This window comes from Hirundo rustica, chromosome 15 (genome assembly GCF_015227805.2).
Source record: "Hirundo rustica isolate bHirRus1 chromosome 15, bHirRus1.pri.v3, whole genome shotgun sequence".
Lineage (NCBI taxonomy): Eukaryota > Metazoa > Chordata > Aves > Passeriformes > Hirundinidae > Hirundo > Hirundo rustica.
The window spans coordinates 2,148,678-2,173,830 of record NC_053464.1 but is presented as its reverse complement, the minus strand read 5'-3'; the positions used below and the strand labels follow the sequence as shown (position 1 = coordinate 2,173,830).

The 25,153-nt window shown below is 58.9% G+C and overlaps 3 protein-coding genes across 3 annotated transcripts; 1 reads left to right on the top strand and 2 right to left on the bottom strand.

Moving 5' to 3' along the window:
- Nucleotides 1-2,550: 2,550 nt before the first annotated feature.
- CORO7 (coronin 7) lies at nt 2,551-8,313 on the bottom strand. The gene is made up of 6 exons (XM_058422630.1): nt 8,197-8,313; nt 5,235-5,331; nt 4,913-4,987; nt 3,448-3,518; nt 2,932-3,115; nt 2,551-2,636 (listed from the first exon to the last, which is right to left on the bottom strand). Exons 1-6 carry the CDS (start codon nt 8,254-8,256, stop codon nt 2,551-2,553), a joined length of 573 nt encoding a protein of 190 aa, XP_058278613.1. The 5' UTR covers nt 8,257-8,313.
- A 959-nt stretch (nt 8,314-9,272) lies between these two features.
- DNAJA3 (DnaJ heat shock protein family (Hsp40) member A3) lies at nt 9,273-19,143 on the top strand. The gene is given in 13 exon segments (XM_040079408.2): nt 9,273-9,359; nt 9,361-9,490; nt 9,606-9,739; nt 10,110-10,193; nt 10,729-10,941; nt 11,650-11,802; nt 12,606-12,753; nt 13,439-13,503; nt 14,347-14,475; nt 14,895-15,010; nt 15,287-15,384; nt 17,307-17,423; nt 18,090-19,143. Coding segments are annotated over 12 exon segments (1,461 nt in total). The 3' UTR covers nt 17,411-17,423; nt 18,090-19,143.
- Nucleotides 18,837-24,099, bottom strand: NMRAL1 (NmrA like redox sensor 1). The gene is made up of 7 exons (XM_040079179.2): nt 23,946-24,099; nt 23,359-23,593; nt 23,112-23,177; nt 22,677-22,915; nt 21,693-21,942; nt 21,041-21,231; nt 18,837-20,169 (listed from the first exon to the last, which is right to left on the bottom strand). Exons 3-7 carry the CDS (start codon nt 23,149-23,151, stop codon nt 19,999-20,001), a joined length of 891 nt encoding a protein of 296 aa, XP_039935113.1. The 5' UTR covers nt 23,152-23,177; nt 23,359-23,593; nt 23,946-24,099; the 3' UTR covers nt 18,837-19,998.
- Nucleotides 24,100-25,153: the final 1,054 nt, after the last annotated feature.

The following is a 25,153-nucleotide window of genomic DNA, read 5'->3' as shown; positions in this document are numbered from 1 at the left end:
GGAAGTGAACTGCCTGCTTTGAACAGGCACCATCATTCACACGTTATTTTTAATAGCTCAGCGAGACAGAGTCCACCCTCCCCAGGAGACTTGGCTCGAGCCCATCGCGCTCACAGCTCCGCCATCAGACAAGCCGACAGGTCTGGCAGGGGGAGGAGGGGGGCCAGGAGGGGAGGGGAGCACTGAGGCCGGTGGTGGATGAATTTTGGAGTAGAGAATGGGATCTTCCAGCCATGCTGAGTGGTAACTGGAACGGGACAGGATCGTGGTGGCTGCTGGAGCGCTGGGAGCACTTTGCCCTGGCTCGTCTGCACGTGTCAGCGCTGGGTTTGTGTTTGTTTTTTGTGGTGGGGTGTTTATAAGGCTGCCTGAAGGGTCAGGGCATCAATTGTACTGCAGGAAGCACCCAGAGGCCTTTGGGGAGCTCAGCACCTGGATTATGTTCAGGAGCAGGTGGAAAGTCCTGGTGCAGCCCTGGAGCTCTGGCTCCCTTCCATCGGTGCCTGGGGTTCCCCCTGTGCCTGAGCACTGGCACCAGAGGCCATCGGCCTCCCGAGCCCACAGGCAGCAGGAGATCCACCACGAATGACAGAGCCCACTGCAGCCATCTCACCCTGCTCTCCACTGCATCCCTCCCTTTCCAAGGCTTCCAGCCCCTTCTGCAGCCAGAGGCCCCTAAGCCACAGGAAACCTCTAATAAGAGGCTGTTTGAACTTGACGTCAGGGCTTAAATTCTCGACTTATTTCCTAATCACTGTTATTTGCTGAGCTGTGCGGATCCGGCCGCCCAGCCCTTGCCCTCGGCGGGTCCTCGTCCCCAAGAAGAGCCTTTGGTCCCAGCTCCCACAGGGCAGGGCAGGGCAGAGCCCAGAGCCCTCACAGCCACGGGGCTCGCCTGGCGTGTGCCACTGCCCTGGGAGGGCTCCCCTGGCCTGGTGGAGGGCTGGGCCCCCTGCTGAACCCCACCAGGGTGTTAAGGGGACAGCCCATTCCCCCCTGCCCACAGCCCTGGGCTCTCTCCCAAGCCCATCCAAGGCTGGGATGGTTTGGGGAAACCAAAGATCACCCCCCCTGCAGGCAACAGGTTGGGCAGGGCTGCCTGCAGCACATCCAGAGGGAACAGTACCTGGGAGGCAGCTGGGCCTGCTCGGGGGTCAAAGATCCGCAGTTTCTTGTCCTGGTGAGATAAAAGAAAACAGAGCAGGGTTAAGGACCTGGGGGCCAGTGGGATGTCAGGATGCATTAGGCAGAAGGCTGAAGTGAGCAGCCCTCCCCTTCCTGCCCATCACGCTCCTGCCTGCAGTGCCTATCCCTATGGATGGCTTGCACTGCGTCCACCCACATTGCGGGCAGGGGGGCACCCCCCAGTACTCCCAGAGCCTCACCAGGACCCCAACACCCTCAAAACTGCTGCCAGAAAAGGAGGGAGCCTTCCAAGTAGGGCCAGGGCTGGAGCATCCTGACCGGCTGCAGGCGAGAACGAGCCCTTGGCTGCCTGGCACCCCTCTGCCAAAGGGGGCACGGGACCCCCTGCAGCAGGGCTGGCAGGGCACAGAGGCAGCAAGGGGGTGCCCAGGTGCCAGCCCTGCTGCCAAGGTGCTGTTTGGGGAGCAGGCATTGTGCCAGCCACAGCCACACGGCACAGGGGCTACATCCATGACCTGTGGCTCCGACTATCCCGCAGCCGGGCTCTGCGGGCTGGGCCCGGCTCCGCGCTGCCCCCGGCGCTCCCCCCGCAAACCCTCGGCTCTCCCTCGGCTCGGTGCGCTCCGGGGCCTGGGGGCTGTGCTCAGAGCTGCTTGCCGAGCCTCCGAGCACGGGCCTGGGGGCTCGGGGCTCGCACACTCGCCTTGCACACTCGCCCCTTGCACGCTCCCCTGCAGCTCGCCACGCCCGCCGGGCGCGGCCCCCCGCGCGTTCCCGAGCATCCCGCAGCGAGCGGCCGGCGCCATCTAGTGCTGCTCCCTGCCCGCCGGCTCGCTGCCCCCGCTCCTGCCCTTTTCCACCCCAAAACTTCCCGTCCCTGCACGCTCCCCACGCCTGCAAGTGTTCCAGGCCAGACCGGAGGGAGCTCCGAGCACCCCGAGTGTCCCTGCCCATGGTAAGGGGTGGAACGAGACGGGCTTTAAGGCTCCTTCCAACCCAGACCACTCTGGGATTCTGTGAAACGGGTGCCCGCCAGGATCAGGGAGCGCCCAGCCCACCCTGCCGTGGGTCACCCACAGCGAGGTCACCCCGGGCGCTGCTCACCTTGCAGGAGGTGCCGAGGAGGCGGCCATCTCGCTTCCAGGTCAGGCTCTGCAGCTGGTCCCCGTGGGAATCCAGGACTGCAGGGATAAAGCGGGGTCAGGATCAAGCAGGGTCCCTCCTGCAGACAGGCCAGGAGCCAAAGCTCTCCCACCCAGAGTATTTCCCAGGAGAAATGATCCGGCCTTTCCAAAGCGCTGGTGGCAGCCAGGACCCAGCGGGGCGCTGCTGCGTGTGCAGGGAGCATCCCTGTGCCAATGGCAGATGGATACAAAGAGCAGGAGCCCCGGGAAAGCCACAGGCCTATGCTGCCACCCATCTGTTCTCCCCTCCAGGGTGGCTGAGGTCTGGGCAAGGCTGGTCAGCAACCAGCCACATCTGCCCATGCCCTGGGACATGCAGAGAGAGCGCCCTGGCGCCCAGGGGAGCCCCAGCAGAGCTCCTGCACACACCTCGGGCAGTGCTGGAGCGTTTCACACCATCAGAGTGCAGTTGAGCACAGGCACAAGGGGCTGTGGTGTCCTGCCCAAAAAGCCACCTGAGCTGCCTGTTCGGTGACACTGAGGTCAGGCCTCGAGCCCAGGCACTGGCACAGTGAGACACACGGGGAGGACACACGGGGCAGACACACGGGGAGGACACACGAGGAGGACACGTGTCATGGGCAGTCACAGCCCTGCCTACCTGTCAGGGCTGCTGCTGCCCCAGGTCCCACACAGTGACTCTCTTCCCCGCACCGCTGGCCAGGACAGCATCCGCCGTGGGGGTGGAACTGCAGCGCGTCCACCGGGGCTCCCCCGGGCCCCAGGGTCAGCCCCGCGCCGCCGGGAATGTCCTGGCCGCTCTCGGGCAGGCGCCACACCTTCACCTGCAGCCCCAGGAGAGGAGGGCGGTCAGTCCCAGCGCAGGTGAGCAGTACCCAGCTGGGGGCTGGCAGTGCTTCCCCCGGGCTCGCTGCTTTCCCTGGCTTTGGTCCCTGAGGATTCCCAGGTGATCCCTCATTGCAGCTTGATGGGATCAGGTCCCAGATGGGAGGAGGCAGATCCGTGACCATCTGCTGTCCCCCTGGGGATGTCCCCAGGCTGTCACCCTCCACCCCATGCTCCTCTTACTCCCATGGCTCCAGCCCTGCAGTGAATGCCAGAGACACGCTGGGGGGCACGAGGTGTCCCCTTGGGACCCCTGTCACTGAGCACTCACCATCTCATCAGCAGAGCCCGTGGCCAGCAGGAGCTGATCGAAGGGCGAGAAGTCAAAGTCTGTGACCACATCTGGAAGGAGAAGGGCAGAAGTCTGTCCCCACCTTCCCCTGCAGACAGCATCTCTGCCGCCCCTCTGCCCTTCCCAGCCTGATCCCTTCCCAACACACACAGCACTGGGGGACAGACTCAGCCCCATCAAGGTCTCTTGGAGCAGCTCAGCTTTGCTGTGAGCGCCTGAGCCCCTCTACTCTGTCCCTCAGGGACTTGCACCCCTTTGGCAGGGCTGGGAACCCTGGAGGGGGCATCCCCCCGTCTGATCCATGGACTGACACCCCCACAAGGCGCAGGGACAGCAGCAGGGTGTCTGTGGCACGTCCTGCTGGAGCCATGCTGGTGACAAGGCTCCCTTTGTGACAGCCCGGGCTGGCACGCCAGCGGCAGGGATGCTGCCGGCGGCCGGGCCCGGGGGGAGGAAGGCTGGCATCGGCAGCAGCGGCAGCAGCAGCCCCTCGGATGCATTTGGCACGCTCAGAAAAGTAGGTCACTGTGTACTTTTCCGCTTCCAGGAGACAGGCCCCGGAGGCATGAAGAGCAGGCAGCTCGCTCGGCTGCATCCAGGCGGGAGGAGAGAAAATCCATCCCCTGCCACGGAGGCGTTGCTGGGGCACAGGCGGCTTCAAAGGACTCGTGCTGATCCCATTAGGAAGCCGTGGAGGTGGCGCTGGCTCCTGGCGCTCCCCAGGGAGCAAAGAACTCGCTGCCTGCTTTTCCAACCCACAGAAGCTCCTGGTGCCAGGGGCTGAGGTGGCACAGGCTGGGCACTCGGCGCAGCCCTGCAGCCGTGCCAGGGTTCAGGCACAGGGAGGCGGTGCTGGAAGCAGCTCCCATCTTGCTGCTCTGGTGTAACTTTGGGGAAATGGGGGGTCAGTGCCCCTCAGGCTGCCACTGCTGCTCACGCAGCAGGAGAGGGGCACCCTGAGGTGGGCACCAACTGTGCCTGGGCAGGGCACAGCCCTCCTTCTCTGCCAGCAGCGATGCTGCCGCTGCCTCTTCCCTGCCACACTCACTCTGCCCACATCAGAGCTGCTGGTCCAGCCTGTTCCTCCTGCCACTGGGGCCAGTGATGCCTCGGTGATGCCAGCTCCAGCCTGGCACTGGGTGTACTGGGAATTTCTATGAGTAATGTGGAAAGGCTGTGGTAGAAGAGTGTGAGGAAGAGCTACCTGTCCAGGCCTCACTGCAGCCTGAGAGGGGAAGGAACATGGATTGATTCCAGCCTGGCAGAGCCCCTCATGGTGTCACCCTGCCCACAGGTGATGGTCCTTGGCAGGCCCCCACGTGCCCTGCTTGGCAGACAGCCCACCATGGCCTGCCGGGCTTGGACTCAGCACCTGAGCCCCCCCCACAGCCCACATGAGACCAAACACGTCCTGTGGAGCTGGGGGGTGGCACCTGACACCCACCTGAGTGGCAGCAGAGCTGAGATATGGTCCTCTTGCCCCCATCCTCGCACTCCAGAGGCACAATGCCCAGCACACCTGCAGGAGAGGGCACAGGAGCAGGTCAGGAATCCCCCAGCCTGGGACACACGAGGGGCACCCAGCTTTGCAATGCAAGCCGAGACGTGTGGGATGTCAGTACTTTTGGGGGATCTCAGGGAAAGCCTCCTCCACTCCCCCGGTGCCTCTGGGGTCTGGGGGACTGACCCACCACCCAGCCCCACAGGGACCCCCGGGACAAATCCATCCCACTCCCCAAGCAGTGCTGGGGACCCTTGTGCCTCACCGGCCGCCTCGGCGTTGAAGGCGATCCAGCGGCAGCTGGCCTTCACGTGGTTCCCACATGATGTGACGGAGCCTGCTCGGATACCACTGATCCAGGCCTGGGATGGAGAGGGAAAAACCACATCAGGGGCTGCCTTGTTATGGCAGGGCCTGGAGCACGGCGGGAGCACCATTGGTACAGCATGGCCAGAGATCCTCAGCCCCAGAGCAGCTCCCCTGCTGATGGAGAGCTGGAGACTGGCGATACCAGTGGGATTATCCTGTCCTCTGGGGTGTCCCAGAGCATCCCAGCTCCTGGTGCTGCCTCTCCCCAAGACTGTCCCACTGTGGGAAATGGTCTCTCAGGTCTTTGCAAGAAGCTGGTGCCAGAGAATCCAGATGGGACAAAAGCTCTTGGGCTGTGAAGCACCACAGGGTCAAGCTGTGGCTGACCGAGGCCAATGAACACCTCCAGCAGCACACTTCCCACACGGACACACAGCCAAGGAGCTGCACTACAGCTCTAAAACCAAACTCCTGCTCTGCAGTGTTTCCCGGGGCTGAGCACTGCACTCGTGGGGCCCTGGGCCACCCTCCATCAGCCAGACCCAGTCCAGGTGACACAGACACCCCACCTCGAGCAGCCACCAGGGCCACAAGCTCCCTGGCACACCCAGGGCCAAGTCCAACCCTTGGCAGTGGCAGGTGTTTTATGGCACCAGGCCTGTGTGCCCACAGCAGCCCCACAAACTGGGCAGATACCCGGGAAGGGAAGGGAAACCCCGAGCCTCAGGTTTCCTCTCCTTGCACAACTTCCGTTGGAGGCCTGACAGGGAGCAGTGGTTCCTGCAGCATTTCCTCCCCTGACAGCTCGGTGCAGACCTGTTAACCCTTCTCCTGCCAAGGGCAGGTTCCTGTCCCCACAGCCAGCAGGTGGGCAGGGGGCTGCAGTGGGGATGGGGAACAGGTCTGGAGCATCAGCAGGACCCTGGAATGAGGGCCCCACTCTCGGCACCCTGCACGGGGCCCTCAGTGAGGGGGACACCAGTCACATCTGGCCCCCAGCACCCAGGGGTGCCACGCAGGACCCCTGCAGTGAGGTTTCAGAGCTGGTCCATCCTGACCCCACGATTTCCCCACACACAGGCAGCAGCCCTCGAGGAAGTGATCCTTCCTGCAGCACGCCAGCAGGGCCGGGAAAGCACACAAAACCATCCTGGCTACATCCCTAGAACAAGCTGTGAGCTCTCAAGGGCCATCTGGCAGCAGAGCCCTGCAGATGCTGCCCGAAGAGAAGATTCAGATGTGATCCCTGATGTTTACACTGCGCTCCCTGGGCCGGCCAGGTCGGGTGTCTGCCTGTGCCTCCATAAACAGGCGCTCGGCTGGGGACAGAACAGCGCTTCCCACTGTGACACCTGAGATGGGTTTGGTGACAGGGCTTCCTTCTCCACCTCCTGCCCTAGAGGGAGTGCGTGGCCTCACTTCCAAGGATACATTTCATGCCTGAATGGGAAAAGCCCTTAGGAAAGGCCACCTTGCACAGCAGATCCCTCCCTGCACGCAGGGAGAGCACACAATCCCTCGGAGCTCCCCTACCACGGAACCAACACCAGGGCAGCGGGGATGGATTGGCCCTGCCTGGAGGAGGCCATGCCCTGCACAGCCAGGTGTCCCAGCACCCACACCCCACAGGCACACACACTCCCTGCTGCCAGTGACTCATCTGAACCCTGGGATTCACAGCCAAACATCCATCCAACCGAGATTTCGGTGACCTGACACCTGCTCCGCAGACACACCGAGGCTGGCACGCCATGGGCACGGGGGCACCATGTCCCCTCCCACAGCTGAAGCTCAGAGGAGGTTTTGGGTGCTTGCTGGATTTGCAGAGGTGTGTGAGCACAGGCCACGCCGGCCGGGTGCGAGGACAGCTCAGCTGGGAGGTTACAGAGGAGTGTGTGCACACCTAAGGGCTGGGAGCAGCAGCAGGCCCACTCACGGCCACGGTGCCGAGGAGGTGCTGGGTGAAGGGTGCCCAGCTCAGGGATCCCTCAGAGGGGCTGTGTGTCCTGGTAACACTCCCCGATGTGACTCACCCAGCGCTGACCCTGCATGTCTGCCCCTGCCCAAATCTGTGGGGACAGGGACCTGAGAGACTGCCCTGGCCCAGCTCCGTGGTTTGGGGGACAGCAGGGCAGGGCTACCCCCTGCCCGCACCGCGCCAGGATGGATTGTGACACTCGGCATGCTGGGGGCTGGTTATTGATGGAGCTGAAGCCAGAGCTGGGCACTGCACGGCTCTGTGCTGCCCAGCGAGACCCCCAGAGCTGCCTGGCCCCAGCGGAGCCGAGCTCCACGGCTCATGGCCAGGGTGCTGGAGCTCAGCAGCATCCCCTGGGGCCCAGCACTTCCTCTGTGCCTGCGGAAGCGGGGTGGCAGAGCGGGGTGTCAGGAGCAAGGCCCAGCATTTCACCCTCGGTGCGCGGCTCCCTGGCTGGCACAGGAGGGTGAGATACCGAGTGACAGCGGGCAGCAAGAACCGAGGATGCACCGCCTGTGCCAGCCGTGCCCAGCGGCAGCAGGGGAGCAGCCACCACGGGACGGGTACCCCACGCCAGCCGCTGCCGGCCGGGGGGGGCTGCACCGGCCCAGGAGAGGCCTGGGGTTCCCCTCAGCCCCACCTGCGGAGCGCACCGGGGCCGGGATCCTCCTCGGGCCTCGGGACGGGCAGCGGCGGGTGACAAGGAGGGGCCGGCCGGGCGACGCACCCGCACCGCCGGCCGGGGACCCGGGCACGGCCCCGCCGCACCGGCCGATTGCCGCCAGCTGCGGGGCCCGGAGCCGCCGCCCTGCCGGTTGCCGCGGGGCGGGGCCGGTCCTGCCCCGTCCCCGTGCCTGTCCCCCCGGCCCTTGCCCGCCGGCGGCCCCCGGCCCCGCCGCCCCCGCGATGCCCCGGTACTGGCGGGTCCCGCAGCGCTCACCTCCCTGCGGGGCAGCCGGGCCTCGGTGTGCCGGAACTTGGACGCCTTGAAGCGGTTCATGGCGCTCCGGTCGTACCGCACCGAGCCGTGCCCAGCCCAGCCCGGCCCAGCCCGGCCCGGGGCCCGCCCCGCCCTGAGCCCCGCCCCTGGGCCAGCCCCGCCGGACCCCCGCCCCGCCGTGTCCCGTGTCCGCGCTGTCACTGAGCGGGGCGCAGAGCCCCGGCCCCGGCTCCTCCGACCCCCAACCTCCACACAGAGGAGGAGCTGCCCACAGAACCTCCGACCCCGGCGTCGGAGCCCGCCCTGGGGTGGCTGTCCGGCGGTCCCGGTGCCTTCCTTGCCTCCCGCGGAGGCTCGTGGTCACCCGTGCTGTGATCCCGGCTGTCACCCAGCTCTCCTGCCACACAAGGGCAGCGGTTCCGCCGGGCTCTGGGCAAGGGGGACGGGCACAGCGGGAGCTTTCCAGAGCCGTGGGCTCAGCGTGCTCGCCCCCTCCACGGCTCGGCAGCCGGCGGCGAACAGAGACCCTTGTGTACGGCTGCGGGGAAGGGAGGAGGAGGGAACGCTGGATCTGAGCTCACTGAGCCCTCCGGGCCCGGCTGTGGCGTCACCCACGCGCGGCTGTCACCCACGCCGGTGAAGGCCAGGCCTCCTGCCCTGCGCTTTGACAGTGGCGTGTGCGCAGCAGGAGCCGGCACATCCCTGTGCCGCTCGGCCCGGCGGAGCCTTCCCCGCTCCGCAGGCCCCAGCCTCTGCTGAGGAGCCCCGGGGACGAGGGCGGGAGAGAGACACGCTTGGCACGAATCCTCCTCCTCCTCTCCCGAGGAAAGCTGCCGCCTGTGTCACTGCACTCGCTGCGGTTTCAGAGCCTTTATTCCACTTCTGTGAGGTATTTCACCTAATAGGGGAGAAGAAGAGCCGCCCCGGGACGGCGCAGACAGCAGGATTCCCAGCCCCGCTGTCCCCGGCCGTGTCCCCGCGCGTTCCCCGCCCGAAGCCCCCGGACCCGCGCCGCCTCCGCGTCCCCGCCGAGCCCCGCGCACGCGTAACCATGGCGCAGCCGCGGCGCCGTGCGCATGCGCGGCCCGGCCCCGCCGGACGGTGCGCAGGCGCAGCGCCGCGCGCGGGCCAAGATGGCGGCCGGGAGCGCGTCGCGCTGGGTCCGGGGCGGCCGCGGGGCGCGGGGCGGGGAACGCGCGGCCGCCGCTGCTGCTGCTGCTCCGCGGGCTCCGCGTCCCGCCCGCCCGCGCCCCGCGCCGCCTCCTGCTGCTCCGTGCCGGGCTCTGCGCCGCGGGTGAGCGCGCCGGGGCCGGGCGGGCGGGCCGCGGGTCTTTTCCCCCGGCCGCGTCCCTTTCTCGGCCCGGCCGGCCCTCCCCCTCACGGCGGCCCCTCTCCCTCCTCTCCCGCAGGGACGAAACGCGCTGCCGCCGCCGCCGCCGCCGCCTTCCACAGCAGCGCGGCGCGCGCCAAGGAGGACTATTACCAGGTGCTGGGGGTGCCCCGCACCGCCACGCAGAAGGAGATCAAGAAGGCCTATTACCAGGTGCGTCGGGACCCGCCGGGAACAGGGCTGCCCTCGGCTGCGGCGGGGAACAAATCCGTCCCCGTGCCGCTGGAGACAAGGGCGGGAGGCAGTGGGAAAGCTGAGCACATGGCCTTGGGGATCGCTTCCAAAGCATGGTCTGCCTGTGCTGTCATCGCTTGTCTCCTTCCAGAAGGATCTGGGATTGCTGAGAAGACCAGGAGCAGCTCCTGTTGTTCCTTGTTTTGGGTTGATAAAGGAAAATGAAGGGTTTTAGTTCCCAGGAATGCATCTAGTGAATGCCAGGCTCTGATGTGTTTTTTCTGGCACGTGAGATATGCTAAAGTAAATAACTCCTGCCTGTCTCTAATAGTTGATTTTTGGTTTTTAGTTGGCAAAGAAATACCATCCTGACACAAACAAGGATGACCCTAAAGCAAAGGAGAAGTTCTCTCAGCTGGCAGAAGCCTATGAGGTAACAGCAGGATTTTATTTTGATGAGAAGGAGAAAATATTGGAGGGTAGATAAGGGAAAGCATTTCCATGGCTGGTTTTTGATGCATTTCAATCTGGAGCACTTCTGTCACAAGAAATTACTTGGTCCAAGTATCTGATTTAGCTGCTTGGGGCTCTTTCAGTTTTTTCCTTCCTTAGCAGTCCACTGGCATGGACGTCACTTCCATGGAGTTATTGTCAGTTTAAATAATCAAATAAAAAACCACCAAAGCAGGTGTTTGAGACAGAGGGGTTTTCACTGTGCTCCCCCAGCCCCGTTTTTTGATTCCAGCACTCTTCAGCTGATATAATAATGACCAGCTGCTTAATGTAAGTTATTTCTGCTTTTTATAAATTAGTACGATCTTGTCATTTTTCTGGTGATGAGCCAAGAGACACCAGGGAAGCAGCAGCTTGTCCCTAACTCCCGTGGCGTTGAGATAGAAGGTGTGAGAGCAGAGCCAGGGATTCTCCTGGATCCTCCAATCCCCTGATTGCCCATTCCTTGGCCCCAGGTGCTGAGTGACGAGGTGAAGAGGAAGCAGTACGATGCCTACGGCACAGCGAGCTTCGAGGCCGGCGCGGCCGGGGCCGGGGCTGGCGCGGGGCGGCAGTACTGGAGCAGCGGCCCCTCCATCGACCCCGAGGAGCTCTTCAGGAAGATCTTTGGGGAGTTCTCAGGGTCCCCTTTCGGCGATTTTCAGACTGTCTTTGACCAGCCACAGGAGGTAGGAGGTGCCTCTATTTAGGAATGAAATGGGAAACTCAGACCAGTGTCTCTGCCCAGCTTCCGTCCCGGAGCGCTGTGGGAGCTTCAGCAAGGAGATATTTCTGGGAATGTCAGTGTGTGACCGTCCCATGGCATGGGGAGAGTCTCACAGTTCTGCTAAGCTGTGCAGAAACACACCCCACACCTCCAGACAGGGTTTTTTTCTGGGCTTCAGCTACTTCTCTGGTGTTTACTGACACCACCCAGCACTGCCAGGCAGTTCCATTGCTGGGGAGGCATTGTTTCTGCTGCAGGTCGATTTACGTATGCCTGCTTTGATCTGTAATGCTAAAACCCACAAAATACCTTGTAACTATAAACCAGGCCTTCCAGCAATATGTTTGGCTGCTTAATGGGCTTAATTTTGCAACTTAATTAGCTTCACGTTGAAGTGAGGCCCATAATAAAACAAAATCTGTCTGGTTCCTCATGCTGCAGCTAAATGCTCCTTTAAAGATAGTTCGTGTGTTGTCTTCAGAAGTGTTTGGTACTCCTGGTTTTACTAAGCGACGTTTTTCATATAAAGAGAATTTCCTCTTTTGATCAGTCATCTTTAGTGATGTCTTCCATTTTAAGCATTGTTTGGTATTTAGCCTAAACTCTTCTCAGTCTCCTTAAGACCTTGTCACAGCTCAGTCATGGATCTATATCCACGTTTCCTGTGCAGTATATCATGGAACTGACGTTCACCCAAGCTGCAAAAGGCGTTAACAAGGAGATTGTGGTGAACATCCAGGACTCCTGTGTGCGCTGCGATGGCAAGGGACACGAACCTGGCACCAAAGCTCAGCGCTGTCACTACTGCAATGGCACGGGCATGGTAAGTGCTGAGCAGGACACCAGTTCTGCCGTGCTTTCCCTTCTTGGGCAGAGTCACTTCATTCCATGGTGAAAAATTCTCACCACTCTCATCAGCTTATCTTGGGTAAAGCTGGGTTAATGTCAGCTTGATGCTAATAGGCACTAGGGAGATTTTGTTTGTGTTAAAGTGCTGTGCCCAGCTGAAAGCGTGAGCCTTCAGGCTGGATCCTCTGCTACTGCACACCCCACAAACCATAGGAATATAATGTAACAGCTCCGAAATTCCTCGGGCAATAAATGGATGGCTTTTGACTTGGGTGGAGGAAGGTGGTGAAAACCCCAGGGTAATAATAAAATGAGAATATGCAGGTAATGATGGAGCTGCAGGCTTTGGGTTTCCATGCATCTGATTCCTTGTGTGCTTCAGTCTGGTGGATGGCTCTCACAGTTCAGTCCAGAGCTTAGTCACCATAAGGTTTTCTTGGACACCGCCAGCAGTCCCTGTAAATGGATTGTCCTTGGATTCATCAGAACACAGACGCTTGTAGCACTGTAAGGAGCTTTGTTCCTCCTTGTACGTTAAAGCCTAGATGTTGAGGGTGGTGTGTTTCCCTTGCTCTCACCATGTGACACTTGCTCGTAGTAGCGGTGGTGTTCAGTGGAAATCGGAATGCGATGGCGAGTGCATTTCAGAGCCAGCTTTCTGCTCCAGCCCTTGCTGAAGGATATCTGTCCTGACAGGGTGTGATCAGAGCTCACACTGTGTGAAAAGTCCCCTCTCACTACTCATTCTCTGCCCAATGTGTGTTTGTTCCTCCCCAGGAGACGATCAACACGGGCCCGTTCGTGATGCGCTCCACGTGCCGGCGCTGCGCCGGCCGCGGCTCCATCATCACCACGCCCTGCGTCGTGTGCCGGGGCACGGGGCAGACCAAGCAGAAGAAGACAGTGATGGTTCCTGTGCCAGCTGGTCAGTGTTGTACCTGCCTGCTGCTCTCTCTTAAAGAACTGTAGGTGTTTACTGCCACTGCCAGCTACAAATGGAAGGGCAGCCTAACACCTTTTGCTGCAGAGAAATGGTCTTTAAAGCCAAGCAGGTTCAGAGTTGGGCAGCGGAACGGGCTAGTGATGAGATGGACCTTCTGGCCATGGATATAAATGTTTGCTTTGCCCTTCCTGAGCTTTGGTTCTTGTCTGGGTCTTCCTTGTCAGATTTAAAGAGTGAATCTCCAAAGGTTTTGCTGCCATGGGTCTTTCATTTGTCCTTGATGAAGCCTGGGGAGAGGGTGGGAATCCTGAAAGCCTTGGCTAAGCTCAGAGGGGTGTGCTGATGGCCTTCCTCACCAGACAGGAGGATTCAGTGATAGGACTAAAACTTGCTTCTTTGAGACCATCCTGGGTGAGCAGCCTGTAGTTTTCCTGCAGCTTGTGGAGGCTGCTGTGTTCCTTAATCCAGTGCATTTCTGTAAAGAATTCTGTAGATAGTGAAGTAACGAGCCTGTTACTTCAGGGATCACCCCAGAAGTATGAACATGTGCTGACCCCTCCTCCTTTGTGCTGTGGTAGCCAGCTCTTGGGATTGGCAAGAGTTGTAGGTGTTCATGGCACACGTGGGTTATAACCCAAGGTCACATTCTCTCCTGTTCTGACTGCAGGTGTTGAGGACGGGCAGACAGTTCGCATGCCTGTGGGGAAGAAAGAAATTTTCATTACGTTCAGGGTATGTATCTCAAGCTGGTTTATTATTTAAGTTGGTTGTTCCCTTCTCACATGCCTGGGAAAGGACTGCAGAATGAGCAGAGGAAGAGCTGGTGATCCTTTGGAACAGCTGAGGTAATGTGATCCCTGTGAACTTTCAGATAGCAGGAGATCTGCATTGTAGCAAGGGGAGTAACTTTGAATCTGTTCTTGAAGAATTGTTCCTGCTTGTTCCAGGACCAGGCCCTTAGGGTGGTGTGAATCAAAATGCAGAGTAGGTTCTTCATGCCTCAGGTTTTTGACTTGGAAATGTGAGGGAGCTGCCTGCTGGCACGGGTGGCAGCTGTGGGAGGTGGTGCAGGCGGCTGCCTGCTGAAGTGTCCTCCTGCAGATCCACCTTCAGGGCTGCTTTGCACCTGGGCCACTTCTCCTGTCAGAATCCTACCACACACATCCCTGCTGAGGAGAAGATTTTTTTCAGCACCTGTTTCATGGTGCAGGAGGGTTTAATTCTCTTCCATCTTGTGAGGCCAGTGCAAAGGTGCTTGATTTCCTTCTCACTTTTGGCTTTCCCCTGTTCGGGGTGCTGGACAAGGCAGCGTATGTCTCGGCAGAACCACAGTGACACGGATAAACTAACAGCAGGATTAGGGGAGGGAGTTCCTGAGGCAGGAAGCTGGGATCCTTCCAATCCTTTGCCTAATTCAGTTATGTCAGGATCTGTGTTTTACTAGACCAGATATTAACTCACAGTTCTTAGCCATGCAGTTTGGGCATGGTATATTTTAATCCCAAGACCCTCGGTAGCAGTTTACCAGGAGAACACGGTGTGCTCACCGCTCTTTGGAACTTTTCTGCTCCGCAGGTTCAGAAGAGCTCTGTGTTCCGACGAAATGGAGCCGACATCCACTCGGATCTCCTGATCTCAGTAGCTCAGGCCGTGCTGGGAGGCACAGCCCGGTGTCAAGGCTTGTATGAGACAATCAACATCACAGTGAGTACCAGTAACTGGGCATGAATCAGTGGGGCACAGCAAAGGCTTCTCCTTTGCTGCAAAGAGGGGGAAAATCTCCTGTCTGCCAGTATTGCATATCACACTCCTTCAGGACTGAGCCTTTGTTACCTGCCTGGGCACAGCTTCTTTCCTGTTGCTGTGTAGGGACAGGGAGATAAAGGGATTGCTGGACAAACCCCATCTGAGGGCTGCAGGCTCTGTCAGGTTCTTTACTTATTCCTTCAAAAGCTTTTCCATCATTACTGGCTCAGCTTTGGGATGTGCCCCAATGCGTGAGCATACCAGAGCTCTCCCATCCTACTTAAAGTTTGTTGGAGCAGCAGATAATTTTGAGAGATGTGTAATTATTATATAAATGTTTAATTGGAGTAATAAACGTGACACCTGTGTGTTTATAGATACCCCCTGGTATTCAGCCAGACCAGAGGATTCGAATGAGTGGGAAAGGCATTCCCAAGGTCAACAGCTATGGCTATGGAGACCACTACATCCACATAAAGATAAAGGTTCCTCAGTAAGTAGAGCTAAAACAAGTTCTGTGAAATCTTGAAAGCTTTTTGCAAAAATTGTTTAGAAGTTGTGCAAATTCCATGAGGTGAAACGCAGTGGGTCCGATATCTTCCACTGAGAACTCCTTATAGATCATTCCTAACACATTCAAAGAGTACATGGATTCCTGGTGTATTCCTACACAATGTCCCTGCCCCTGGTGGGTGCTGCTGGGGGAGGTTTGGGAGGGCTGTGGGACCCCGTCCCCAGGCCATCCCTGAGCGCTGTCCTGGTGCCACAGGAGGCTGACGGATCGCCAGCGAGCCTTAATGATGAGCTACGCCGAGGACGAGGCCGACGTGGACGGCACCGTGAACGGGGTCACCAACACAGCGTCAGGTGAGCGTGGGCAACTCCTGCCCCTGCCCCGGGAGCTGCTGTGGGAGCGCAGAGAGCTCCCTGAGCCTTCCTGGGGAGCAGGGTGAGCCAGGGTCACCGTGAGCAGAAATGGTTCTAGTGTGATGTTAACAGGCTGTAGCACACAGCAGGGAGGCAGCTCTTGCCAGGAAGCTCTGTTCCAGTACTTACTGGGCAAATCCATGTGTGAACAGAGAGCAGGCACTGCGTACTCCAGGATCCAGACAAGCTGTGCTGAGGAATGCCTCCTGCTCCCTGCTTCCCCTGTGCCAGGGCTTGCCTTGAGGCAGGAAGGCAAATGTGCTTCAGGCTAATTTCCTGTGTGATCCCAATCCAGTGTGCTTCTGAGCACAGCAGGGCTGTTTGTCCTGGATTGCTGATGGGGGTTTCTGTTGGGGCTGAGCTCTGTGTGTGTGGGGAAACCTGGGCTGGGAGTGTCCATCGGTGCCAGTGTCAGCTCTGGTCTGCGGACAGCATCCAGCACGATGGAGGAGCGAAGGCAGCTGGGAGCTTTGTGAAGCTGCTCTCCAGCTCCAGATGGAAAACTGAGATTCAGCAATTGTGTTTTAAGTTTCAGGGATGAGGTGCTTGGAAGAGACAGCAACTAAAGGCTCAACACACGGTAAAATAGTAAGGAAGGAGCTTTGTGTCTCGCTACTGGAAAGCAGTTTTTTCTTTGCTTAGTTGGAGCAATGAACTTCTTAAAGCTGGTTGGATTTTGGTTTTGGTTTGAAACCCAACAGGGCATTTATGATTAGGCAAAGGTGAGAGCCTTTTGGGGCTGCTGAATGTTCCCAAGGTCTGCTCTACTACAAGCCAAAGTGTGAGGAATATAGGCTTAAGTGCAGGATATTAGAAGGCAGCATCTGCCAAATACTTCCCAGGGCTGTGTTTTACAGTGCTTTCCTAACACAGAAATTATGTCTTTCCCATATTACAGTCAGACTTGGGGGAAGGGCAGAGAGCTCGGAGCACTGAATTTCCATTCCAGCTTTTTAAAGGCATTTATGTGCCAAAGAGAAAAAAAACCACTCTTCAAACTAATTTTTAAAAAAGCAAACCTGCCCGTTTTTACCGTGAGGAAGCAGCAGGGTGGGTGTAACAGCGCCAGAAGGGCGCAGTGTGGAGACAGGCTGTGCTGAGGGAGGCGTGTCCTGCCTCGCGATTTCAGTCCATTGCATCAGTCCCAGCACTCAGCCCTGTGCACAAAGAAAGCTTGAGGGGGCGTTTGGGATCTTGTTATTGATGGTTTTACATTGAAAAAAAAAAGCATATTAGCAAAGAGGTCTCTTTTGTTCTTGGGACCTGTTCATACAGGACAGTTTTAACATTCCTTGTCTGAACAGTTGGTCTGAAATACTTGAGCCTTTTTCGTTCTACATGAGTTAATTTTCTGCTTGATACTGTCTGAGCATTGCTTGCAATGACACGAATCAGGCTCCTGGTGTGGTTTTGCACTGCTTTGCAAGGACACAGCCTTGAAACAGGAAGAACTTGTTTCAGGGACCACCAGTATAGATTTTTTTAACCCTGTAAAGTCCTGCTGGCTGTGATCGAGTTCACCACTTGTTTTTAGTGGCAGACTCTCAGTTCCAAGTACTTACTTCCAAAGTCTGTGGGGTCCCTGACTCAATTGTGCAGCATGAGAATTCCCTTGCTAATTGGAGGGCCGGGGAGAGGGGAAGGGAACCTGAGCTCGTGGTTGGCTTTTCCATTTCTGGGATCCAGGCTCTCCAGTGCTTCCACTGCAAGGGGTCCAGTCCTGTGGCTCGCTGCCAGCTGCAGCCCTGGACTGAGGGAGCAGCGCAATCAGCTGCTTTCTCTTGGCCATTCCCTGTCTAAAACACCCCTCTGGTCCTGGTGGGAGATGTCTCTGACTGCAGCCCTTTGCTGTTTGTGTCCAGGTGGCAGGGCCACGGCTAGCGCTGACGCAGGCGGGGATAGGCCTGAGGCTCAGGAGAGCAAGGAGGGATTCCTTTCCAAACTTAAGAAAATGTTTACCTCCTGACACCCCAGCCGAGGTAGGAGGCCTCTTGTGTTTCACTGTTGTCTTGTTTCACTTCTTGGGAGGTGGAAGCACAATAGCACAGCTTCTCACTTAGCCTCAGGCCTTCCAGCCACGGGTGTGCACAGCCCTAGTTGTCCCCTGGGACATGGAGCAACAAGCCAGGGATTAAAGTGCATTGTTGCTGCAGCAAAGAGCTGGGTGCACCCCTGGGGAGGTGCCTGGCCTCCCCTGCAGCTCTGCTGCTGGAGCTGTGCCCAGTTCCAAGCACTGAGCGTGTTCCCATGAGCTGGTCCCACCGGGACCGGGTTCTGCCACACAAACGCTGGGCTGCAGAGCCACTGGTGCTGGCACACTCGGGCTGGATTCACCCCTGCCGTGGGCTTGCAGCACCAGGGAGGAGCCGGCCTGTCACAGAGCACAGCAAACCCCACCATGCATCACTGCAGCATAACTCAGGTGCTTCAGTTGGTGCTGCCCTGTTATGAGGGAGCACCGAGACTTGGAGTCATCTGCAGCAGACGGAGTCTTGCATTCCAGGGGCTCAGCTTTGCATCTCTGCAGGCTTCAAAGCTGGCTGTGCTGTAGGGCTGACAGCAGGTCAGGAGGGCAGGTGCTCCCAGAGCGGGCTCTGTGCTGATACAGCCAGGAAGTCTTAACCTTCCTCTCACTTCAACTGCAGGGAAACGTTCTACTGGGAACTAGGAGCCAGCAGCAGCAAGTCATCCATGCAGTTGGGGGTGAACCTTTCTGGCAGCCAGGCTCTGGAGAACACAGGATGTCAGTCAGCAGCACAGCAAGAATCCCAGCTGGAGAGGCTATGGACCACCACAAACCCCACCCACTGTCCTAGGAACCGGCAGTGAAGGAAAACACCAGCTTTGTAGAAGCGTGGCTCTCTGGAGGCTGCTCCACAACCCTACTGCTGCTGGATGCTTATTTGGTAAAAATTAAAGTTGAAGTATTATTTAGAATCCAAACCAGAGGAAATGTGAAGTAAATTTTCCAGCAGAGAGCAGCAGTTTGCTGTATGGAGGACAAGCACACCAGCTGCTCACTCAGGTGCCCTTTGGAATGCCAGGTGTGCCTGGTGAAGTCTCCAGGAGACTTGGTGGGTCAGGGAGGTCTAACCTTGTCTTCATGACAGCCCTGCTGCCCTGCACAGCTCCAAGTGCATCTCCCTGTGGCTGGGCGTTGTCTGAGCCCAGCAGGCCTGGCTCCCTCGCAGCCCTGGGCTTTCTCTATCCTGCTGATTGCCTGCACAGAGCAGTGATGGAATCTGCACTTTGCCTCAAGTTTATCCCCCAAATAACTAAAGTTACCACACAACTGCTGTCGCTTCTGGACTGGTGCAAGTCGATCGCTGAGCCCTTTGCCAGTTGGGGACAAAAATATTTTATTACCCTAGTGCAACACCCGTAGCGTAAAAGATTGGTCAAAGCATCGTTGTTTTACTTGTGTGAGAGTGCAAGTGAGGTGGATCACTCCTTCCAGATGCAGCTGAGCTCCTGCAGTGAGTATTCCATGGTTGCTGTAGCCTGCTGTGTTTGTGATACCGTGCAGGTACCATCAGCCCACGTACTAATCAGTTCAACACCAGTTAAACAGGGACATGCTGTAGTCTTGCCCTTCTTAATTTGCTGAAATAAAGCACGTGTTGCCTCCTGATTAAACTTCTGTAAAGTGATTCTGTACCCATGTAAATAAGATGGACTTCATAAAGATATTTAACACGTGCTGTGCCTTGCTGCCTTGTCTACTCTTCCACCTGCTCTGTCACCCCCTTTCCCTCCCCTAGAAAGAGGAATGAAGGTCTCTGGGACAAGGAGGGGACAGGGTTGGATGGCTCAGGCATTGCTTAGGGCTGGGATTGACTTTAAACACAAAGCTGCGCTGTCTGAGCAGCACTTCAGGCACGTGAGGGGGAAGGGGCTTTTCCACTGAACCATGGACAGTCTAGAAAAAGTCGAGTTTTATCTCGGCTCATTGGGACAGTGACTGAAATTAGCTCCAGGAGCCAAGGGCCAGGGCCAGAGCTGTATGCTGAGGAATCGGGCTCAGCTTTTGTGTTGCACTCACAGGAAGTCACTGCAGTCTCTGCTTGCTGGGGTGATACAGCCTCCATCTCTCCAGGGACTCACCTACTGTGCCCAAACCAGATCCAGGGAGAAATCCTTGTCTTCTGTTTGCTTAGGAGCCTGCAACAGCCCTGGCCACGGATACCTGCCACCAAGACACTTTGGGGCCATATGCTCAGAGCTGCCTGGGAAAGGGGGTGATCCTGGGAAAACAAGCCCCCACCACCCTGAAACACCCACAATGACTAAAGCAACACCCCCCCGAGGACAAGAGTGCAAAGGCAGCACTTCTGCCACCCCTCTGTGCAGTCCAGCCCTTCCCTTCCTCTTGTTCTAACTGCCTAAACAGTCCCAGCCACGCTGCAGGAGCACACACACGGACCAGCACGAGGGCCAAGCTCTCCCCAGCTGGGGAAGGATCAGCCTCTCCCTGGGGCACTACTGGGAAAGGCAGCATGGCTCAGAGCACCTCTCCTCCTCAGAAAGCAGGGAGGAAGAGGAGGGAGGGGGGGCTCAGAAGGCACCCTTGTTGTCCCCCACCCACTGCTGGAAGGTGCGGGCCTTGGGGTTGAGCTTCATGGTCAGGGCCACGTTGCGGTCTGGCTTTAGGGCATAGAAACGGAACATGGCCGCCATCTCCTTGGCCCCAGGGAAATCCTGCTTCTCGTACTCCTCAGGGGAGATCTGCCAACAGAATTGGGGGAAAAAAACAGTGAGAGGCTGCTGGGGTTTCCCCTCAGCCTCTGAGGGCTTTGCAAGGCACTTCTGCTGGGGTTGGGCAAAGGCAGCAGCCCTGCCCGGCAGGAACAGCCCAGCCGGGCTAGGCCAGCACCCAGGTCTGGCACACAGCCGGCCAGGGTCTGGAGCGGCTGTGAGGGAGCCCTTCCTCACACAGAGCTGTGGATGAGGGGTTCTAGGAATTGGGTGGTCAAGGAGGCAATTCAGGTTGCCACCTGGCACCCCAACTCATCCTTCCCTGCCTGGATCAAAGGGTTTGGCGTTCACTGTGCTTCTGGGAGAGCAGAACCTGCAGAGAGCACCAGAGGGGCTTTGTTTCTAATGAAATGCACTTTGTTCTCTAACAGGGAACCAGCATACCCCTCATCCGTTGTATTGGCTACCTGAGGCACAACTGAAATGCAAACAAAGATTAAAACTAAGTCACGAAGGGGCAGGGAGTGGTCAGGGGTGTTGTTAACAGTGACACAGCACAGAGATCAGGTCTGTTGTAATGGTGACACAGCAAAGCCCTGGGGGAAGCCCCGCTGAAGGGAAGGGCACCCCACTGAAACCTGTTGTGTAGGTGCCCATCCCTGGCTCTGCTGGAGGCCTCCCAGCTCAGTTATCCCTGGGAGCCAGGCACAGACCGGCCCTGGCACATCAGCGTGCTCCACCAGCATGAGCTGACAATACCACCAGGGCATTGTTGGTGCCAAGCCGTGCTCCAGCCACACCCAGGGGCAGCAGGACTGGCCCTGGACACCGCTGCTGGGCCGTACCAAAACGAGCTATGAGCCCCTCAGGACCATCACCTACACCAAGGGACGCTTCCTACCTTGCTGGCTGTCACAGTCTTGCCCGTCTGCTGGGAGAGGATGGCAGCGTACTCTGCCTCGGTGAGCTTGCCCGTGCTGAGTCCTATCACTTGGCCGATGTATTCCCCTGGGGACCTCAGCAGGCAAAGTACAACGGGCCCCAGGTCCTCCACAGCCATGCCATCCATTGGGGTGTCCCCCATGGGCAGCTCTGTATGGAGAGATTGATCCCAGCTGGAGTGCAGCCCAGCTCTGAGGAGGTACGGTGGAGTTTTCAGCTCCCAGTCTCTGGGCAGGAGGTGAGGGAGGGATGAAAGCACCCATCAGCAAGGCCAGGCTGGAGAGCAGAGCTGAACTAAGAGACCAGAGCAGCACCGTGAGTCTCTTGCAGCCCCACCACCTCCACCATTCCAGACGCAGGCAGCTGTGGTTTTAGAGCTGCTCTGGGATCTGCAGAACAGCCCTCAGCACAAACAGGCCCAGGACCTCGGTGATTTCCTGCAGGCCACCAAACAGATCTAAAGACCATACTGCAGCTTGCTGTGGTGAAGCTGATAGAGGCCTCCTCACCCTACCAGCCCACAGCCATGGCAGTCTCTCCACCCCTCAGCCCTGCACTGTGGGAGCAATGAGGACACGACAGTGACCCACAGAGCAAGAGCTGCTGCTTACCCAGGACAAAGGCGTCTCCCTGCGGGGCCTTCTGCGGCTTGAAGATGGAGAGGAAGTTCTCAAAGTAGAACGGCAGCCGGATGATGGTGGTGGGAACCCCAATTTTCTGGAAGTACTCCCCCACCACGCCTTTGCCATCGAAGTGCAGCACCTCCAGCCGGCCCCCTGTCAGCTGGTGCACGTTCTCCAGGCCGCTGAACACGACGTGGTGCAGACCCTGGCGCCTGGACAGGTCAGCGAGACGCTGTCCCTGGGTGAAGGGAGAAACCAGCCATGGAGAGGGGAACGGGACATCCCCATCATCCCCACAGCCCCCTTCCCTCTGGGGAGGATCCAGCTCCCAGCAGCCCTCAGCTGGGACCAGGGATGAGCACAGTGAATTGTCCAGGTGGAGACAAATCCTCTCCTTACCCTGCCCTACTTCAGAAAGACCACACACCCTCCAGCTTTGGAGCTCGCTGCTCCACCAAACACGCACACACCGGCACAAAGAATCTGCCTGACCAACATACCTGCCCTAAGCTATTTATCTTTTGTTGCCATCCAGGTGTGGCAACTCTGCCACCTTGCAATATCTGTCCTGGGGTGAGCACCATCCTTAGGATCTCTGATACTGCAGGATTTTGGTCCCAAAGCTGCAAGAACAGGGAGCTGCAGGTCTGCAGGCAGCGACAGCCCCAGCCCTGCCCCGGGAAGGCTCTGAGAAGCCCAAACTTCCCACTCCTGCTACTCCAACTCTCTGTATCAACTCCCTGAAGGCAACAGACCCTGGAGCCATGCAACTGTGAGGGAACAGAGAGCAAGTCCCGACTTTGCCAGAACTGGGACCTGGTGTTTGTGAGGCCTTGGGGTCTTCTGGAGTGGCTGCTCAAACCATCAGGGCTGCCACAGCTGCTCCAAGAGCCGTCCCCACTTTGATGCTACTCATGATCCACCCTGCCAGATCATTCCGCACGTGGTCCCAGTTAATGTCCGCACAGGTACCTGCTCGATTTCCTTCTCCTTGCTGCAGTGTTCCCAGAAGTTGGTGACAATAAAGGCTCCGTAGGCACCCGCCAAGGCCCGCTCCAGCGATGCCTCATCGTCCTGATCTGCCTTCACCACCTCGGCTCCCCTCCGCCTCAGCTCCTCCGCCTCCTTCTTCCTGGGGCTCCGCGTCACCGCGCGCACCTTGAAGGTCCCTTCGTCCAGCAGCGCCCGGGCCACGCTGCCCCCCTGGGCCCCTGCAGGAGCAGCCGGTCAGGGCCCCGCGTCCCCGGACTCCGGGATGCGCTGGGGCCGCGGGACGGAGAGCCCCGACTGCCACGAGCACGGAGCCCCCGCTCCTCAGCGCCCGGGCGCTCGGGCATCACCGCCGCCTCCGCCCCTGCCCTCCGCGCCGGCCCCCGGCACAGCCCGAGCCTGGCCCCGAACACTCACCGGTGGCCCCGAACACCACGATCAGCTTCGTCCCGGCCATGCAGCAGCGCGGGCGGCCCCGGGGCTCTGACAGGGCGAGAAGCAGCGAGGTCGCACGGACGCTGCTCAGCCCCCGGACCGGTCCCGGGAGGGAGGGAGGGAGGAAGGGAGGGAGGGAGGAAGGGAGGGAGGGAGGGAGCGGGGAGGCTGCGGGGCCATCGCTAGTGCCGGGGGACGGGGCGCGTCTTCCCTCACACGGGCTCCTCACCTCGGCTCTGCTCGGGTCCAATCGGCTCCGCCCGGTTCGGTTCGGGTCCAATCGGCTCCGCCCGGTTCGGTTCGGGTCCAATCGGCTCCGCCCGGTTCGGGTCGGGTTCAATCGGCTCCGCCCGGCTGCCTGCGGCTCTCTCCAGGTCTAGTCAGCTGAGCTAGAGGTGCCTGCGTTCGTCTGCTCGGCGTGACCCGATTGTGTTCGGCTCCACCCGACTGCACTCGGCCAGCCCCTTCGGGGCGGGGCTCAGATGTCAATCGCCGTCAGGCCCCGCCCACCATCCATGTCTGGCCCCGCCCACCGTCTGCGTGAGGCTTCGCTCTCATCCCATCCCATCCCATCCCATCCCATCCCATCCCATCCCATCCCATCCCATCCCATCCCATCCCATCCCATCCCATCCCACCCCGTCCCGTCCCGTCCCTTGGCCCTGCCGCCTTCTCCCTGCTCAAAAGCCGCTTAAAGCCCGAGATCCACCGCGTCCCGCTCTGGGAGGTGGCTGCGGGTCGTGTCTCTTCCTCCCCCGGGACTCCCCGAGCCTCCCAGCCTAGTAAGGTCTTTCCACGTTTCCTTGGTGCGGAAACCTGGGCTGTTCCCCAGGCTCGTCCCTCTGGAGCTGGGACTGTTCGTTATCCCCAGGTTCGCTGTCCCCACGCAGGTGACTCTGTGCAGGTCTGAGCTGAGAATCCGCCCCCGAGCACTCTCCTGCCAAGCAACAGCACGAGTCAACAAACAGAGTCACCCCTGGGGCTTTTCCCACCTCCCCTGCCGCCTCCAGAGGGGCTGCGGCAAACCCTGCCGGGAACTCCGTAGGTTGAGATTAGTAAATAAATGCATCGAGAAATTTGGGGTCGAATCCAGTAAACAGCCCAGAAGTATTTCAGGTGTGTTAATTCAGATAAATGATTAATTGTGAAAGCCCTGACTGGGGTTTCTGCACAGTCATTTTGGATGTGAGGGATTTTAGCTACAGATTGGCTGCTGGGACTTGCCAGGTGCCAGCTCCTCTTGAAACCACCCTCCAGACGGGGAAATTACCGCAGACATAAAACTCGCCAGAGGAAAGGTTTTAACCCCTTACTGGGCACGGCCTGGGGCGGGCAGAGAGCGAGGCTGGAGGAGACACAGCCCAAAGTGGTGGCTGGAGTCCCAGCTCCTGCCTGTCCCCACCTCTCCTCCCCAAACACAGTTCAGTGGCCACGAGCCCACCCTGACCCCCACCAGCTCGCCACCACCAGAGCTCCGTTAGCCACCATCCGCCCGAATGCCAGCGAAATGTTTACAGGGTTTACGAATGGAGGGGTTTGTCCAACAAAAATGGGAAATAATGACCGAGCCCTCCTGCCTGTGTGGAGCTGGGGAGGGGAGGTCCCGCCGGTCCTGCTGCTCTGGCAGCTGCGGCTCCTTGGTGGATGGGATCCTGCTTTTTGGAGACAAATCCTAATTCCAGGAAGAATTTAGCGACGGCAGGAGAACGGCTTCGGAGGAAAGGGATGCTATTCCTACCCTTTCATTCCACTCTTTAAGGACACTTTGATTTACTCATGGAATTATCTCTTTGCACAACCCAATGAAGGGCAGAGCTGCTGCGAGCCCAGACTCTTCCATGGGAGATATTCCAGCGCTCCCGGCCAGTGAGGGAGGTGTGTAACAAAACCCCTCGCCTTTTCCAGGCAGGGGTGAGCTCATGGTTTTCCTTCAAGTGAATTCGCGGTAGTCTGGATGTTGTTGGGGGCGATTTTGTGGCTGTCGGGAGAAAGCATCCCACCGGGCCGGCCGCGGCTGTCGCCGC